This window comes from Mus pahari, chromosome 14 (genome assembly GCF_900095145.1).
Source record: "Mus pahari chromosome 14, PAHARI_EIJ_v1.1, whole genome shotgun sequence".
NCBI classification, from domain to species: Eukaryota; Metazoa; Chordata; class Mammalia; order Rodentia; family Muridae; genus Mus; species Mus pahari.
This window is the reverse complement of record NC_034603.1, coordinates 11,778,397-11,798,540: the sequence shown is the minus strand read 5'-3', so window position 1 is coordinate 11,798,540 and position 20,144 is coordinate 11,778,397. Positions and strand designations below refer to the sequence as shown.

Here is a 20,144-nt window from a genome sequence, read left to right as displayed (position 1 = left end):
CTTCCTGAGTGAAGCTGTGTTATATCTTTGAATTTTCCTATTGAAAGTGTTGAATGAGGATAGGTAATTTTATTTCAAAATAAATAAGTAGTTTGATGAGGAGAATGTCATGTCTTTTTTGAATATTCCTTAGATGGTGGGACATGTGGCCCATTAGTGGAAAACCTTTAGTATGTGTATTCTTCCTTCTACTTAAATATTTGAGTTGCAACCCCACAGCTTTTGGCAGTATCTGTTGTACTGCATGTAAATCCCATTTTCATCTTTGGCTTAGAGCAGTGGTTCTCATCCTGTGAGTTGCATACTAGATATTTACCTTACCATTCATAACAGTAGCAAAATTACAGTTATGAAGTAGCAACAAAATAATTTTATAGTTGGGGGGTCACCAGAACATGAGGAACTGTATTAAAGGGTTACAGCATTAGGAAGGTTGAGAACCAATGGATTAGACGAGAGATGGTGTTGTCATGATCTTGAGACGAAGTCTTCTTGTGTCTCTTCTAAAACTGGAGCTCTTGGGGTGAAGTGATGGTTTGACAGACCTAGTAACGTCCACATTCTGATACATCCCCAAGGTCTATAATACTGGTTGGAGTCGTGGATACTTACTGCTTAGTTGCATTGGGTCATAGGCATTACTTAGAGGAACATAAGGATGTACACGAGCTATGAGAACACAATGCAACAAAACCATCTCTGTATCCAGACTATCATTTTCAAACGGTACTTCCTGGCAGCAGAAATACAGCCAGAGTCAGCTAGCCTGACAGTCAAGTTTCCCTCAAATCCTTTAGGGCCAGCATTTCCTGAAGGCAGTCAACCCTGGAGAGGAGAACCCATGAAACTCTCAGTCATTCCTCTACAGAGAGGAAAGGGGACCGGGTCACTTGCTTAGTGATTGGATGGTCTCTTCTGAGTTTGTATCCATTTCCGATTTCTGTAGTCCCTCATATGGTCAGTGAACTCTGAGATCTGCGATGGCTGCCTTTGCTTGAGTGTCGAGATACATCCTTTTGACCCCTGGAATAGGCCGTGGGAGCCACTGTCCTATTTGGGTCCAGAAGGCATTCCCCAGAAGAAAGTTTAGCCAAGGTATCTCCTGAGCATGGCTCATCCCTAGAATGCTCTCTGCTGCATCTCGCATCCTGGAGAACCCGCTCTTCCACATGCTTCTGCCTGGGAGGGCTAGAGTTCTTTGAGGTACTGGCTCCAAAGTCCTGCTGTGCTTCAGGTGGTACTGGATGGCATGGGGGCCCAGTGTGGACAGTGCCAGTAGCAGGAGCTGAGGCAGGGGCAGGCCTCTGTTTGCTTCTCCAGTTCTGGATTTCAAGGTTTCTTTTGTCTTCGGGCAGCTTGTCAATTTTCTGAGCTTTTGAGATCAGAGACTTCCCATATGTCCCTTGTAGAGACAGGAGAAAATACCTAGTAGGAAGTAAAGGGGGGGGGGGATAAAAGGACAATATAAATCCCATTTGTCTCTACTCAATGACCAGGCCTGATTTTGAAAAAGAAGTCTATAAGGTACCAGCTCTAGGAACAGACCATAAGTCCTAAAAAGTAGGCCATAAGACACCAGCTCCAGAAACAGACCATAAAATCCAAAATAAGGTCATAAAAATCCCTTCCTAAAGAATAGCCTCGGGGTATTCACAAGAATGGGAAACTAGCTTATCCCAGGATGGATCATCTGTGCTGGACAGTCCTATCTCATCCCATAGCTAAGCATTCATAACATAGGAATGCAGACCACTGATCACGTAGCACAAGTTAATCAGAAGCTGACCCCTGTGACCTTCCCAGCACCTGCCAATACAATATTAGATTAACTAACTCACTCTCTAAATACAGAAGAACTAACTTAGTAGCCAACCAAGTTATACTGCCACTGCTTTGGCCCCAACTAATCACATTAGAGATTACCTAATCCTTCTAGAGAGTTCTCCTAGTTCCCTATAAGAAGGCCTTCCCATCTTTTTCTGGGGTCACCATTTTAGAGAATGGCTGACCCTGGATGCTGATAATTTCTGCAGAATAAATGCTCTTCGTCTTTGCATACTGAGTCCAGAGTCTTCCTTCGGCGATTTTTGGAGCCTTACCAAGGGATTCTGGTCAGCTAGAGTATGGTGAGCATGGCTCTGGCAGGCCTTGCCCTTCTCCCACATCCCCTCTGCCTTGCTAAAACTCATTAGATTACATTCTTAAAGCTAGTCACCAACGTCTATTCTCTTATTTGGCCACTTCCTCCTTCCAAGGCTGATTACCAAGGTCCAGCTATTAAAGTATTGTAGTCTAGCAACCAAAAGCTTCTTTCAGCTCATCTAATTAACATGCCCAAGTAAAATTAAATACCAGACCCTCACATGGAATTTCCCCTTGTTTATAAACTACCCATTTTCCTATGGACCAAGTCTGTCTCCTCTCTATTGAGAGGCAGTCTTTTACCCCCCTCCCTCATTCCCTTCCCCCTCTTCCCCATCCTCCATTTCCTGTCTTTGTTTCTTATTCTCTGCCCTCTGTCCTTCTGGGGCCAACAAATCTCCTTTGTGCTGAGAACTTCATCTTGGGGGTCCTGAGCTGACACTTTCCTTAACAGTTGCTGACTTCTTGAATTCAGCATTGAAAGGGGTCTTAGAATTTAACTCTGCACAGATCATCTTTATTGGACTCTGAGTGACCCCTCTCAAAGCTAAGGGTGGCTGCCTCTGGTGGAGCAGAAGAAGCACGATAGCTCCAACAACACCTAACAGTTAATGCTTATTCTGTGCCAGGACTGTTCAAAGTGCTTTGCTGAGTGCTGACACAATTCTCTCAAAAAATTCGTGTGCTTGGTACAGTCGAGGACACACATGTGGGGACATTGCCAACTTATGTGAGTATATTTTGTGACATTTGTACTATAATGACATTGTCTGATGCTGTGGTTTTCATTTCTTAATCTGTATAATGCATAACTACACTCCCTTTTGTACACAGATGTGGAAACTAAATCTAGCAGTTTGTCTGATGTCAAGTTATGGTCAGACTCAAGTACTCTAGATCTACAGGCTAGTCTCTAGTTTACTGTACATAGAACAGTTTTTTTTTTTTTTTAATGGAACTTTACTTATATAATTAGTCTTTGCCCAGTAAGGAAACTGACACCCCTAGATGCTGAGGAGAGCTTGGCAAGGTCTCTTGAAAAGGTCTGAGACATCTGTAGCTCACCCTGACTTGTCTTCTTCCTGCCCAGCTGTTTGCAGCCTGTGGGAGACTCTAAATCCTGGATCCAGATTTATCCAAGTGGAAGGGTGAGAATGTTAAGTATGTGTCACAGGGCACCCACATTCCCTTTCTAAATATTATCTAAGAAGCAGCCCACCTGGCCTGGAGGACATTTAGAATGTTAATTTGAAAGTCTTTTAAGAGAAAGTCTTTCATTATTCTATTGTATTTCAAAGTTGCTTGGTGAACCCACAAGGGCCTAGGGTTTTCTCAAGACTGTAGATCTCACCAGTGAATAAGTAGGGGGGCAAGTATATGCTTCAGGAAAGATTGGATTTCTTGTCTGTCCCCTGAAGTCTCCCTAGTCTAAATCTCTCCCACAGGACACTGCCTTTCTCCTCCACCCTCCAGTCAACAAATATGTGTTAAGTTCCCACAGCAGTCAGGTCCTATAGGATGAAACTTTGGATAAGAGAGAACTCCTACTTTCTTGTTACAAGAGAGTGTAGTTTCTGAGAGAGAAGGCTTAAATACTTGGTCTTATCTGAAGACCATCCTTGAAGAAGTGTTTGGGTGGAGGACTGAGGCTTTTGTACGGTCAAGCTCAGGGGTGAGGTGGGGTTTGAGACACCAAGACAAACTAGCTGAAGTGTGGGAATGACAGTTAGATCCTAGATGGGGAGACAGTGACTAGAGAAGGCAAGGACTGTGGGCTGTGGTTTGCATTTTGTATTTTATTATAAAGGCCCAGGGATGCTTTTGTGACTGACAAACGCATGACCAGACCAGACTTTGATACATTAATAATAGTGAGAAAAGTCCCAAGAGGGGACAAATTGTATAATTTGGGGTGTCAGGGAAGTAGCCTGTGTATGATGGCAGCTGTAGAAATGAAAATTGCAGATGTATCTGAGAAAGATACTGAAGGTAGAACTGTTGACTTGTTGCTGGATAAACTATGGCTATGCAGCCCCAAGGGATGCCAAGAATAATTGCTAGAGGGCAATCGGGGCCCTGGCATTTGATGAAGGGAACTCTAAAGAGGCTGGCTTTGGAGGGTGAACCTTGAGGAAAGTCATAAGTGCTCTCTAATTTTGTTAGACTGTGTGCAGTTGATGAATGAGTTAGAGAAATGTAGCTGGAATCAATAAGAGGCCCATGTTAGAAGCATCTGAGAAAGATTTTTCAGTTCAGAACAGTGATTTTTGTATGTATGGAGCAAGTATAAAACTAGGAGACCAGAGAGCCTGGGATGAAGGCTTGCCATCACTGTATCTAGGCTGTGAGTTGTAAAGGAAAGAAAGAGAAGTTGGAAGACATTCCAAGCATAGGCCATGCTGAGCCACCTCTGCAGCCTACCTGACCTATTTTCTAAGTCAGAATTATTTCTTTTATTTTTTGAGAGTATATAATTTCCCGTCTCCTTCCTCCCTCAAACCGTCCCATATAACCTTCCTTGTTCTCTTTCAAGTTCATGGCCTCATTTCTTATATACACACAGACACACACAGACACACACAGACACAGACACACACAGACACACACAGACACACACAGACACAGACACACACACACAGACACACACACACACACACACACACATCCCTAAATACATAAATACAACTGCAAAAAAAAAAAATGTCAAGGGCAGAGGGCCCAATTCAAAGGATTAAGAGGATACATTAGGGTTTAAGCTTGGTATGTTATTTTGTTCTTAAATCTGTAAAATAGTTTGCATACATCTATGCTCTAGTTGAAAGGAATTTGTCATGTCCCTTTGACCTGGGTGGATTACCTAGCCTAAGGTTAATGGCCTATTATTCTAAGATTGGTGAGGAAGATCAATCCCCATTATGAGTAATATGACTTTCAACTTTAAGCCAGGAACAGTTTTCTACAGCAAACATTCTGTCATGTGGGTTTATATAAACAAACAAGAATCACGCCAAACTTGTAAGTCAGCAGTGCTTATAACTATTAAAATAATCCCTTCATTATCAGAAGAAATCCCTTTGACCTTAGTAAATAGAATTAAGTGGGAATTCAATGTTGTGGTGCTACTGTGAGCAAAGCTTTGGCCTGTCTACCATGGTCAGTAGCAAGTACATACTTGCTAACGTTTCCCTAACTCATCCCCGTCTGGTCAGCAAGCCATCACTCTGATGCCCATCTGTTCTCTCCATGTGTGTCAACAGTCTGCGCACATGTTTTAATGGCCTTTCTTAAGCTGCTGCTGCAGCCTAGTTAGACTCTGGCTCCAATCATTTTTCTAATGAAGAACACTGGGCTTACGAATTTCTCCTAGCTTTGAGGTTATACAGTGTGTCTCAAACATGCGCTCCACAGAGAAGCACCATTATTGCTGGTATTTTCTTCAAAAATGCGAAAGCAGAAGTTTTTAGGTGGGAAGCGTCAGGAAACGCTTTGTGAATATGAATGCTTTATCAGGAAGACAGAGCCTTTAACAAGGTTACACACGTGTTTTAAACCTATAAAGTGTTCGCTACTTCATGAAAAAAATTAAAATTTCTGAGAGAAATCTGCAGTTCTGCTTCGCAATTCTTTGCTGGAATGACAGGAAGTTCACTGCCTGCTTGTGTGCATTGCATGTGGCTTGCTGTTCTGCTGCCTTTCCTCCAGGGACCAAAGTGCAAGGCTCCCCCACTAATAGAAAAAGATTATAGGGATTGAAAAAAAGAATGCTCCCTTACCGCACAACAGAATTTATAAGCCAGGGAGGTAAAATGATCATTCCCTCATTCCATATGTCACAGCAGAGGCCATTTTGTTTCTCTATGGCTGACCTGGGACCCGAGTCCATGTTATTTACCCTCTGGCTTATTGTTCCTTTATCCAAGCACCTCGCCTCTGCACAACAATGTCAAGGCCCCGGTGAACTTGACTGATTTAGAAGCTTTATGGAAACACACCTCTGGGATATCTGTGTGTGCGTTTCTAGAAAGGTTTAGCCGGGAGGAAAGGACCACCTTTCCTGTGGGCAGGGGTCCTGGGCTGTGCAGAGGAAGTAAGCTGAGAACCAATGTTCATGTCTCTCTGCTTTCTAAGCCTGGGAGCAATGTGACAGGCTCCATGATAGACAATTGTCAAACTGTGAGCTGAAATAAAGTCCTCTATCCTTAAGTTGATTTCGCCAGGAATTTCTTCACAGAATCTAATACATTCGCAGTATGTGAACTTAGGGGAGACTGGGTATTTTAAAGGACATTGCCCAAGCGCTCAAACCTTGGTAGAAGAGCCACAACTGGTGTGAGGAGGCAGATGAGGTAGAATGTGGGGTCTGAGAGCTGCCTTTCCATCACCCAGTAGGGATTGGTGGGGCTGTTGCAGGTGACACAAGTGGCGTTGTATATTAGGGAAACCACGAAGTACATCAAGAAGCTGCCGAGGAGGACAAGGCCATGGAGGACAGTCTGTAGAGGGGACAAAGAAGATGTTGTTGGAGGTTATAAAGTTAGGTTGTGGAGCAGCAAAATGCACACAGCTTAGTTAACCTTTGTTTTAAACCATTTCGAAGAGACATACACAGATCAAACACTCACAAAATGGACAGATACTGGAGCAAGCTCTGCTTAGCTGGGTTTTGAAAACTGACTCAACTTGTAAAATTTTGTCCAAAAACGTGTAATGGCTAAGAGCATCCTAGACAGTAGAATTTGAGATGAAAAATTCAAGCATATCTTAGTAGATAAAATTAAGGTAACAACATATCTCTTGGTAAATGGCCTGCCTATCTTTATTCCTGAGCTTAAATTCAGTGTTCATCATTTTAAGGAAAGTTTTGTATATGTTTACACACCCGTGTTTATGGATGAATTCTTTTTTTTTTTTTTTTTTGAGACAGGGTTTCTCTGTGTAGTCCTGGCTGTCCTGGAACTCACTCTGTAGACCAGGCTGGCCCCGAACTCAGAAATCCTCCTGCCTCTGCCTACCAAGTGCTGGGATTAAAGGTGTGCGCCACCACTGCCCAGCATGGATGAATTCTTACTTTGTCATCTATAGGAATCCCTTTTGCTTATGGATTGGATATTTATGCCTATTTCCCAATCTATATAATGAAGCTCTAGTTCTCAATTGATAGTATTTGAATATGATGAGGCTCTTAGAGGTATCTTAGGAGTCCCCATTACTGGACTTAGTGCTCTCATAAGAAGAGACACAAAAGAAAAGATACCTTTCTTTCTTTTTCTTCCAGAGATGTATAAAAGAGAAAGGCAGCTGTCTTCAACCTGGGATAAAGACTTCCCCCAGATAATTCCTGGGCCAGGATGCTGACTTTGGACTTTTAACCTCAAGAATGGTAATACATAACTTTTTTTTTTCCTGTTTAAACTCCATTATCTACAGCATTTGTTATGAGCCCCAGGCAGACTTAAAATAACTCTACATTTTCTTTCACTCAACATCTACGTGAGAGCCACGTGTACACAGATGTTATATTTCTAGCTTGTTCATTTTAACTATAGAATCTTCTTGACTCATGCCAGAGTTAAGCCTTATAAACCTGTTGTAAGTAGAAAATAGTGCATGTTACAAATGTGTCTGACTATACCTGACCCTCTGAGCACCCCAGCCTAGCAGTGTAGCCCAGAGAATGGGTTGTTTGTCATTGTGATTACAAGGCTGAGTGGAGCCTGCTGGCTTAGCTCTGTAGCTGCCTTGGGAGAATACCCTACACATGCTGCCAGCTCAGGAAAAGATCTAAGTTCAACATTTGAAATACAGCTTTTAACCCACATATGCGGTGTTGGCACCACCATAAAATAAAACAGAGACAGAGATGCAAGCTTAACTATTGCTAAGATGGGACTACATGTGTACATGTACAAACATACCACTGGGAATTTTACTGTTGATATACATTATGCTTTTTGTTTGCTTGTATGTATGTATGTATATATAAGCACACCAACATGTAAATATATACACACATAACATATACATATATAAAATTAAAAACAATGCTGTAGCAAATATTTTTGTATGTTTCCTTACACACATGTAAGATTATTTATTACTGTTATTTGTAGGAGTGACATTCTTTCATAGACCCTGGGTACTTTAAACTCTTTTGATTGTTTTAAAAGTCATCCTCTAGAGCAGTACTTCTCAACCTTCCTAACGCTGTGACCCTTTACTACAGTTTCTTATACTGTACTGAGCCTCCCCCCACCATAAAATCATTTTAGTTGCTACTTCATACCTATAATTTTGCTACTGTTATGAATCATGATGTAAATATCTGTGTTTTCCAGTGGTCTTAGGTGACCCCTGTGAAAGGGTCATTCAACCTCCAAAGGAATCATGACCTACAGGTTGAGAGCTGCTGCTCTAGCATCTATTATCGGTTTATAGTCTGCTAATAGGATAAGAAAGTTGCTGTACTTCTTCACCTTTAACATACTGCTGAATTTTACCAAAACAGAATGCTTAAGTTGCATGACCTTTTTTATCCTTGGACTGCCTATGATCATGTGGCATCCAAATCACTCTAGCCGTGGAATACGTATAACTGGCATTTGAATGAAGGTGTTCCTTCAAGGCTCTCACGGTGGCACCTAAGGCCCTACGTGTGACCAGAGCAGGTAGGATGTTTTGGGGAAGCGATTGAGTTACAAGGGCTCTGGGCAAAGAATGGATTTATAAAAGAGGCTGGAGGGAGAACATTCTGCCATTATAATATAAGAATGCTGTATCCAGTTTTGGCTCCGTCCTCCAAAAGTAAGTCATCTTGGAAATGGAGGAGTTAGACAGTAGCCCCTCTCAACTTCCTGTCCTTAATGCTAGCTTTCCGCGCCTTCATCTTGGACTTCCAGCCTTCCAGATACCTCAAAGTCCTACTGTTTACAAATTTTGTTTGTTAACAGAGATTTTGTTATAATAGCATAAGCCGTTTAAGACAAATCTCTTTTCTTATTTTTCTAGTCCATGATGAAACAGTAAATTATAGAAATGGTATGTTGAGTTTGGTCAAACTCACTTTATCATTCTCTGGCGCTGGTGTTTTGGGGGATAAGATTTAGTTTGTTTTTATTTGTTGAGTTGATCTTGAGCATACTTTAGTAACCTTTAAGCTTGAACACCATTACTCTTCACCTTCCTCCTCCTCCTCATCTTTATTCCTACTTGGCTTTTGTGTATCTCCTACCCCATCAGTTTTGCTCGAGTGTAGTTTCACTGGAGTTCTGTGGAACACACATTTATCCTCATACTGATTTTTTTGACCTACCAGCAGTCATCCTCTTAAAGAAAACCCTATGTCATGTTTTGTTAATCACTCGGTAAGAGGTTATTCATCATGATTTTCTTTTTTTACTTCATGTGCTATTTAGTGATTAAGCTGAAGTTAAAGATACTAAAAATTAAGGATTCCTATGGAAAAAATGCACAGTTAAATATATCTATTTTCTTTGCTAAATAACGTACCTATTGTTTTTGAGTATTCTTGACAAATTAAATATTCTTTTCTTTAAGTGAATAATAAACCTCATAGTTTATTTGAAAATGCCATTAATTTCAAAAAGCTAAATAAATAAGGCTTAATTATATCCACTAATGGCCCATGCACATGCAGAGCTACTTCAGTTATTTCCCCTCAGGTCTTTGATTAGAGTTAAGCCTCTGTTTTTGAGCAGCTTTTGCTTTGGTTTCCCTAAGTGCTGGTCCTCTGGGCAAGCTCCAGTAAAAATTTCATTGGAATGGCCCCTAATCACTAGCAGATCTTTGAGACCATCTCCATGTCTGTTTTGGTCTTGTACAGTTTTACTATTTACATTTAAGTGGCATCATCAGATCTATTTCGACTAATTTTAATTCTGAATGTTCAGTTCTTCAAATATTGCTTACCAGCCCCTCTCCCCTTCTCATCACCTCATGATTCTTTCGGGGTGGACACTGAGCCATTGTTTTCCAACCACCTTTTCTGTTCATAACTTATTACTTGTGAGTCATTCTAGATGAGTTTTTGATTTTACTTCCCAATTTGGTAGTTCTTTCTTTCTCTCTCTGTCTCTCTCTGTCTTTCCCCCACTCTCTTTCTTTCTTTCTTTTCCCACGTTGTCTGATCAAGAACGGGTTCCACAGATTGTACCTTCAATTTCAACGCTTTTTTTTTTTTTTTTTTTTTTTTTTTTTTTTTTTTTTTTAATTTTGGGCAGTTTTAAAGTTTCCCGAGCTGGGCTCAGTTCCTAATATCAAAGTCCTGTCTTTGACTCTTACATCTCTTACTCACTGTTTCCAATGTAGCCATACCCCAGGAGCTTGTCAATACCATATTTTCCATAGCTTATTTTATAGGGTAGACATAATTGGACAACAATAAATGAAGCTCTATATTCCCCTGCTATAAAAGATCCAGACTCCCCTCTGGCATGTCTGTGTCCTGCCTCATAGAAAGCATGCTGTACCTGATCTCCTCACTGTGCCGCTGCCTCTTCTGGTACTGATGGCCCATATAGAAACCTACCGTGAACTTACACCAAAAGAGGCACAGTGAGGCTTATCACTTTGTTCAGTGGTCACTGGCACACATTAGAAAAGATTTCCACAATAAGACCTCTTAGTCCCAGAGGTTTTCTTGGTGCCTCTTCTATAGCCTGTGATGGTGGTAAGGGAGGGAAGTTTCATTGCACGACGCAGGCATGCACTGAGCCTGCTTAGGAACCTTTTAGAGTTTTTAGTACATGTGCTTTCAGAAGCACTCATTTCCACATGAATATAGGTAGATCTTTTCCCGCTGTGAAAAGCACCAGGGCTGAAAAGTCACTTCTTTGAGTGGCATGGAGTTTCTTAATCTTGTTATATCTATTCCTAAATCTGTAAAATGGGAATATAAAAAAGAGCCCAACACCAAGAGCATAGTGAATTTAAATGAGGTAATTTATGTGCATCATGCCAATTAATACTGGGCATATGATTTTGAGCCCTTTAGAGTTATTGATTAAGGAAACTTAGTGAAAGTGCTCTCTCTCTCTCTCTCTCTCTCTCTCTCTCTCTCTCTCTCTCTCTCTCTCTGTCTCCTATCTATCTATCTATCTATCTATCTATCTATCTATCTATCTATCTATCTATCTATCTATAATCTAGAGGTTGATTTTAGTGTCTGTTTTCTTCAAACTCCATCTTATCTTTTGAGACAGGGTCTTTTGTTGAATATGGGGATCACTGATTCTGTCAGACTGGCTAGCCAACCGTCTGCTGCAAAGATCTTCCTATCTCCATTTTTTCTGGCACTCGGATTACAGGTACACACCGCCATATCTGGCTTTAATGTGGGTCGTGGGTATCAAACTCAAGCCCTCACCTTACTGATTGAATCACCTCCTCACCCCGTCTTTTACGATTTAAGATACCAAAATATGATATTTGCAAACGCTTGCTATGTGGTAAATAAGTCAAATGGGCAATCGTCCTGCGCACACAGCCTCAGCTGTACTCAAGGTAGTGTTTCCTGGTTCTGCGGCGCTCCTGAAGTTTTCATCAGTATCTAGTTTTGCAACTCTCTCACTGCTTTATGTTTGTTTGTTAGTGTTGTCAGCATGGTTGGATACTGAGGCCAACAAGGCCAATTCCACTGCTGTGCAAGGGCACAGTGAGAAACTAATCAATTTATTGAGCCAGATCAACTATATATAGTAAAAAGAACTCAGAAATTGGAGTGCAGTCAATGAACAAGACTATGAGTTTTAAGCTAAATGGCCTGTGGGGTCCTTACCCATGTCTTCATTTCCATTGCCTGGTGCAAGAGGATGGTGGTGAGGGAGATGGTGTTGATTGGCGTTCCAAAAGTAAAGACATCTATGTCTGAACCTTGGTAGGTCTGAGGAGGAAGGAAAAACGGGCACTGTCAAGTAGGCATAACAGGGCATGCACAGATTTAAGGCTATGTATTAAATACAGTGAAGCCAGGAGTCAAAGGAGGGAAAGGAACATGGTGAAGAGAGAGGGGAAAAGATGGGGTTGATTCAAGGAACTGAAACATAAAAAATGAGTAGAGGCTATTAAATTGCTTAGGAACATGTTTGCTTTGGTAAAAGCAGAAAAGCATGGTGGAACGGTGCACAAAGGCTTTCTTGAGCATTTCCCAGGCAGGGCATAATTGCCGAGGGGATGCGTGTCTACCTTCGAGGAGTTTGTGGTCTTTTAGGCAGGGCAGGTAGTGGTATACTTTAAGAGGATGAGAGAGTTCTGTGAGAACTAGACACTCTGGGAGCACAGACGAGGTTAATCAGCCGAATCTGAAGTATGATCAAGGAAATGATAGTCTAGACAGAGGGCACGTTTAGGAGTGGCCAGCGTGATTGGTTTGGTGAACATGACATGAATCTAGACATATCTGGGAAGAGAGAATCTTAATTGAGAAAATGATTTCATAAGATTGGCCTTTAGGCAAGTCTGTAGGGTATTATCTTGATTAATGTTTGATGTGTGAGAGTGCTACTCCTGGGCAGATGGTACCGGGTGCTATAAGAAAGCAAGCTGGAAAGGACACTGATATAGCTATCTCTGTGAGGCTATGCCAATGCCTGGCAAATATAGAAGTGGATGCCCACAGTCATCTATAGGATAGAACACAGAGACCCCAATGAACTGAAGGGGTCTGCAACCCTATAGGTGAAACAACAATATGAACTAATCAGTACCCCCAGAGCTGGTGTCTCTAGCTGCATATATAGCAGAAGATGGCCTAGTCAGCCATTGTTGGGAAGAGATGCCCCCCTTGGTCTTGCAAACTTTATATGCCCCATACAGGGGAACGCCAGGGCCAAGAAGTGGGAGTGGGTAGGCAGGGGAGCAGGGTGGGGGGATATTCAGGATAGCATTTGAAATGTAAATGAAGAAAATATCTAATAAAATAATTTAAAAAAAAAAGAAAGCAAGCTGATCAAGCAATGAGGAACAAACCAGTGAGCAGCATTCATCTTTGGCCGCAGCTTCAGTTCATGCCTTTAGGTTTCTGCCTCAAGTTTCTGACTTCCCTCAGTGATGGACTGTGATATAGAACTGTCAAGCTGAATAAACCCTTTCTTCTTCAAGTTAATTTTGGTCATGGTGTTTTTATCACAGCAATAGGAACATTACCTAAAATAAATGGTTTCAGCTCTAGGGCAGGAGCTATAGAGGCTAAGAAGCATAGGGTGGATCTTGCTCAAAGATGCCTCCTTCCTTTGGGAGACTGGGCACCTTTGTAGTCACTTTAGAAGGCAGAGAAATTACAGACATGCTATAATTTCATGGTGATAGTATAGAGCACAGGCTTGCACAGAGGAGGGGCTGCCACAGTAAGATGAGCGAGCAGAGGAAGTCAAACAACATGGTCCCTGACAATACAGTCCCATATCTAAGCAGACCAGGAAGCAACTCCAAACTGTTTTCCCACAAGGGGTAATAACCTAGTATAATGACAATATTTGGTTTTCTAAGAGCTATTGGAAATGAAGCTTTGCACAAATTGTTCTATCTTCTTGAACACTTTGGGCTGGATGTATCCAGCTAGTCATTTGCAGTCTCTGCCATGATGTACACAAAAAAGACACTATTAGTCTTGATTTTGTATAACTAAGACTAGTTTCACATGTGACTTGTATGTCTAGGATGAGACTATATGACTTACCAGGTAAGGGATAAAGAAACAGATGAGGCTCTGGTAGAATGCATCAGCCATGGAAACCCAGAAAGTTGACAGGTTGTAGCACTGCAGGTAAGAACACACCAACAACTCAGCATCCTGGCAAGCCAGCCTCTGGCCTTTGCAAGCATCTTCCTTGTATGGCTGGGTTTCACAATATGATACTTTGCATACCTGTCATCTTAGCTACAAAAGAATAGAGTCCTAGTTCTGCCTCCTACATGTAACTTTGCGGAAATTATGAACCTTCTCTGAGAACTGTTTTCTTTTCCAATAAAATATGGAATTCAAGGGCACTAAGTGCAACTGTGCTTTTGGTATCTCGGAAGTGCTGTCAACATTATTGTCAACGCCATACATTAGCTCTGTCATGAGTACTGCTGATTTGAAGTAATTAAGTGCTGTCTGCCATGGAGAGGTCATTCACAGACCAGTATCAATGTTCCCAAGAGTCAGAGATCAACCCTTTTAGAGACAACATTTCTCATCTTGTACCTGCTCTTCCCCCTTCTTGATGGTGGTGGTGGTGGTGTGTGTGTGTGTGTGTGTGTGTGTGTGTGTGTGTGTGTGTGTATGATATATACTCAAGGACTACATTATGTATTGAGCATGGCTATGGGGAGGGTAAAATTAGAAGAGCCTGAGATGGGCTACGCCCTCTCCCCTTCTTGGCTGCTTGGGTTGCTGTATTGTCCTCTGTCTTTGGGTTAGGACTTAGTTTGATTCTTTTGATTCTCTGACTGTCCACAAAAATAATAAACGGCTCTAAGACACTACCTTTGGCTTTGCTCTTCTTCACACTAGGTGCCAAGGCATGTACTGGACTCTCAGGCATTTCAAAGCTCTTTCCTTACAACTCCCTTGGTGGCAGCCAACATTGCTCCCATCTCTTCTGTGTAGCTTCCTTGTTTGTGCCTTGGCTAGTCTCACTACTTGGGTTCTATCTTCAAGTCATTCAGAGCTTCAGTATGACCTTTTCAGAAACCTACATGATGACTTCCTTAGCCTGCTGAAGTTTATTTGATTAAACTAGTTCTAGACGCTGTATAATCTTGAGGTCTAGTTCTGCCTTCCTTTAGAAGGATTCACTCTGTGCCTTACTAATGAGGAGAAAACTAGCTGTTAGTCATAGAGGATTTTCAAACCAGGAGCAATAATTTGGGCATGATTTAAGTATATATCCCCAAGGGTGTTCATGTTGGAAGCTGATCCTCAGTGTTGTTTAAGACATGTTGCCTAGTGGGAAGTGGCTCGGTCACTGAAGGAAGGTGTTTTCTGGATTAATGCTGGTTTTACAGAGTGAGTTAGTTCCCAGGAGAATGTGTTGTTAAAATGACCCTGAGCTACAGATCTCGCTAGCTTCCTGTCACACCATGTGATCTCCGGTTCTCACATATGCTCCCACCGTGATGCCACCTTCATGCCATGATGGAGCCCAGGAGGCCCTCACCTAAGAAGGCGGAGCAGACAGAGTTGCCTGATCTCAGACTTTTAGCATCAAAACTATGAGCTAAATAAAAATCTTTTGTAGTATTATCCAGCCTTGGTGTTTTGTTAGAGGAACAGAAAATGGGCTTGTAACTGGTCTTAGAGGTTTAATTGTTGCATTTCACAGCCTAGAAGGGTGGGGGTCTTATCATATATACTCCACACTTTAGCTCTGGCACTTGATGTGATATAATTATGATGCTATTAAAAAATACTTATTAGTCTTATCTAACATTCTTAGCAGAAAGTTTGAAACAGTCCAGAGTCACCCAGGGTCACGCAGGGGGTAAGTGACAGATTTGTGGCTAGGCAGTAGACTTCCTGACGAGTAGCAACACTTCTCTTTCTCTGACATGCAGGGAACAGTTAGATCAGAGGTCATGCTGAGGTCAGAGAGAATCTGAAGCTATGTCCCCATACCTTCTGGAGTTCCTCACCTCAGAGTTCTGGCCACTCTTGTATAACTCAGGCAATGCCAGGAGTGTTTCTGCAGAGACATCTTTATCGAGGACTCCAAAGATGATGGGTGGCAAGGACGTGAAGAAGAGATTGAAAAATATCATCTGCCAATAATCGATCATGGTGGATCCAGAGAAACCACAGAAGAACTGGTACCAAAATAGCAGGTTGACGTAGCACTGTAGGCAGGAAGCATGGCTTTGTGAGTGAGGGTCCTGCATGTTCTGTGATGGACTATGGCAGTTAAGGGCAGAGGTTTGGGAAGTAGAGAGGCCGGATTTTACATGTCTGGGAATATCAATTACTAGCTCTGTGAACTTGCGCAAGCTACGTCATCTCTCTGAACATCATTTCATCATCTATCATGGCACATGATATACAAACAGCATCCCAGTGGTAATAGAAAGTGGGAAGGGATGATAGAAAGCTGATCTGTGGACTTCCAGGTAAGAAGGCAGTTTACAGGTTGTCTCTGTGTGAATCTGTAAAGGAGAGAGTAAAAGCAAGGATAGAGACTTCATTCTAAAGACAGTTAGAGGATTGTATATGGGATGAATCCCTGGGTGGGGCATTCTCCACCAACCCAGACACTATTGCATATGCCAGCAAGATTTTGCTGACAGGACCCTGATACAGCTATCTCTTGTGAGGCTATGCCAGTGCCTGGCAAATACAGAAGTGGATGCTCACAGTCATCTATTGGATGGAACACAGGGCCCCCAATGGAGGAGCTAGAGAAAGTACCCAAGGAGCTGAAGGGTTCTGCAACCCTATAGGTGGAACAACAATATGAACTAACCAGTACCCCACAGAACTGTGTCTCTAGCTGCATATGTATCATAAGATGGCCTTGTCGGCCATCACTGGGAAGAGAGGCCCTTGGTCTTGCAAAGATCATATGCCCCAGTACAGGGGAATGCCAGGGCCAGGAAGCGGGAGTGGGTGGGTTGGGGAGCAGGGCAGAGGGGAGGGTATAGGGGACTTTCAGGATAACATTTGAAATGTAAATGAAGAAAATATCGAATAAAAAAATGAAAAAAAAAAAGACAGAGGAAAAGCTTGGGATGCTGTGCAGGGGGTTAGGTCAGTGGGGATGAGCTTGAAGAGAGGGAAAGTCTCACCCACTCAGAATTATTACCCTTTGGTTTGATGATAACTGAGTGTGAGTCAGGGTTAGATCAAATTCTGAAACCACCTGTTTTGTAGAGTGCCAATCTTTCAAGTTCCAAAAATAGGAACGCAGGTCCTCTGTCCTCTAGTTGCTTCTCAGTGAATCTGGGAGACCCTGCCTTCCCCAGCTAAAACAGACACCCCAGCATGACAGAGCACACCTAGCCCATACCATGCGAACCTAAATGTGGCTAGAAGATACCCTGATGATTCAAGGAAGAACTTTCCCTCTGAAGAAGGCTCTGGAGAATATCAGACACTTGTCCAACAGGACAGTGAGAGGTCGTGGTTTAGCTGGTCCTTTCTACACACACATGCGCAGTTCCTAGTTTGAAGACCTAGAAAGAAGCTGCCCCAATACTCACCCCCTTTCTCTTTTATATATTTGGTACAGTTTTTTTTTAAATTTACTGTATTGTATTAATTTACATTAATCTAATTGTGTTAAAGATTTATTTATTTTATGCATACAAGTACACTGTAGCTGTTTTCAGACACCCAAGAAGAGGACACTGTATCCCATTACAGATGGTTGTGAGCCACCATATGGTTGCTGGGAATTAAACTCAGGGCCTCTGATAGAGCACCAGTGTTCTTAACCTCTGAGCCATCTCTCCAGCTCATCATCAATCTAATTTTTATTTATATGTTTTATTACTTATTTGTGATTTTGTTCCTCCCTTGTTTCCTTCTCCTCTTCTCTTCTCCATTGAGTAATATTTTTGATTTACCTTACAGACCTTTAAAAAGTAATGCTTTTAAATTTCTTTTTTAATTTCCCCCTCTTACGCTGATCTAATTTAGTACCTTTTCACTATTGGGAGGATTTTTTTTTTTTAATATTTTCTTAGTTTTGCTACACAGCTCTTTCTTTTCCTACTTCTAACAATCCTTCCCACACCTCTGCTTTCCATCTATCCAATCAGGTTTCTCCCTTCTCTCCTCGTCTCCTTCCTTCATCACATCCATTACTGTTTTCATACTGACTCTGAGTTATCTTTAACTCCATAGCTCATGCTCCTGTCGTTTTCAGATCTGTGGTAATCAATGGACTGTAACTTAAATGTATTTCTAGACTCTGCATGCTGAGATACTACTGCTGCTGCTGTATTAATTTTCTCCTTGCTGAGTGTTGCTGGGGATTGAGCCTTCAAGAGCTCAGTATGAAGGAAGGCTCCCGGATACAAGCACAGGGAGATGCGCACAAATTGCTGAACAGAAATCCAAGAAACATGAAAAACAAGACAGCATAACTCCTCCATAATTACACAATTTCTCAACTATGGGACTCAAAGATACCCAAATAGATGAAACACTGGTGGAAGCTTACAAAACCTTTAGAAGAACATAGGAATAGGCGGCTAAATCCAACGGGGGATCCTAGAGAGGAAAGCCTTTACACAGGAGGAAAATTCATGAAGAAAAATAAGATTTGGATGGAAAAAAGGACAGAGATATTGGGAAAAAATGTTTTTTTAAAGCTGGAAATGAAAGCTCAGTGAACAAAATGAAAACCCGGCGGAAAGCATTTCCCACAGGCTTAACCCAGCAGCAGAAAAAAGCATCACGGATGCAGGAGAGGAAAGATGAAACCACGTATTCAAACACCAATAGATGTCTGTGACCGCAACATCCTCAGACTGGGGGCGGGGAGGGGGGTGTAGGACCAGGACACAGAGCTTAACATGAATGACAGAAGAAAGGACTGAGATAAACTGAAGGCACAGATAATCTGGTCAGTGAAAATTAATGCAGAAAAATCTCCAAATCTAGAGAAGGAATTAAGTAAGCATTTAGAACCCCAATAGATACGACCAGCGGACTATGACATACTATTCAGGCAACATGTCAAAAATACAAAGCTAAGAAACTACATTAAAAATGGTAATGGGAGGCTTAGAGGGATGGTGCTGATTAAGTGTGTGTCACACTAGTGGTATGGCGTGTGAACTGCTTCTGAGAGAACCTGAGTTGAGTTCTAAGCACCCAGGCTCACAGCTGCCTGCCACTCAACCTTTAAGGGATCAGATGCCCTGTAGGCACACACTACCATGCAAAATCCCATACCATGTACACTAAAAGTAAAATTTCTTAATAAAATCTTAAGGGGAAAAAAAAAGCTTCTGTAAGAGAAAAACAACAACACACAGAGGCAGAAACACCAGAAGAACATCAGGTCGCTACTCAGAAACTGTCCAAATCAGGAAATCATGCAGTGATCTATGTTAATCCCTGACTATGACATACCTAGCACTTTTCAGTTTGACAGAAATAAAGACAAGTGTCACATATTCTCGCTGTGGTTGCTGTCTTCAGTGGGGATATAAAGGCTGGAGTAACTAAAGAAACCAGGAAGCAAGAAAAAAGACCCTGGGGAAGTGGGTGCGAGAGAAGGGACCGATAAGATCCAAGTGGTATGAGTGGGGAAATATGGAGGTGGGGCTTATTTGGGGATCAGGAGATAAGTCAATACAGGAGGGAGGGAGGAGTAATAACACTGAGAATACTTGAAAAAGTCCTACAGAAATATTTACTATTTACCTAAAATCACACACACACATACACACACACACACACACACACACATGCACGCACCTACTCACACATCCACCCATGCACACACACATGCATACCTTAAATGAAGTTATGCCACTTGAACTGAACTAAAATTCATATGGACACACAAAAGGTCTGGGATACTTAAAACGTTTCTTATCAGAAAGAGCAATGCCAGAGACAACATAACACTCCAAACAAATGATAGTACAGAGACACAGTAACAAAAACAGCTTGCCCTTTTCTGGAAAGGTAGACGTGTAGACCAATGAAAGAGATCAGGGGACTTGAAAAATAAACTCACACAGTGATAGCAGCCTGGGTTTCATAGAAAAAGGTCAAACATTGTCTTTTAAATAAAATAGTTATTTTTATTTCCATTTGTGTGTGTGTATGCACACGTACACATGTGTGCATACCACACATATGAGTGCAGTGCCTGCTGTGGTCAGAAGAGGGCAATCAGATTCCCTTGAGGAAGGAGTTACAGGTAGTGGTGAGTAGCCTTATATAGTTCTGCCGAGAACAGAACTCAAGACCTCTAGAAGAGAAGCAGTGCTCTAACCACTGAGCAATCTCTCTTAACTGTCTAATTGTCAACCAAGCTGTCCAAACTGTACCC

At 41.9% G+C, this 20,144-nt stretch overlaps 1 protein-coding gene across 2 annotated transcripts in view; it reads right to left on the bottom strand.

The window, feature by feature from the left end:
* Nucleotides 1-940: 940 nt before the first annotated feature.
* The window catches only part of Atp10b (ATPase phospholipid transporting 10B (putative)), a 183,025-nt gene continuing 163,821 nt past the window's right edge, over nucleotides 941-20,144 (bottom strand). For both annotated transcript variants that reach the window (XM_021213839.2, XM_029546265.1), the window contains exons 19-23: nucleotides 15,775-15,975; nucleotides 13,835-13,915; nucleotides 11,936-12,040; nucleotides 6,448-6,635; nucleotides 941-1,425 (exon numbers count right to left, since the gene is read on the bottom strand). In XM_021213839.2, coding sequence (XP_021069498.1) covers nucleotides 951-1,425; nucleotides 6,448-6,635; nucleotides 11,936-12,040; nucleotides 13,835-13,915; nucleotides 15,775-15,975 — 1,050 coding nt within the window. In that variant the 3' untranslated portion in view covers nucleotides 941-950. The remainder of the gene's footprint in view (nucleotides 1,426-6,447; nucleotides 6,636-11,935; nucleotides 12,041-13,834; nucleotides 13,916-15,774; nucleotides 15,976-20,144) is intronic.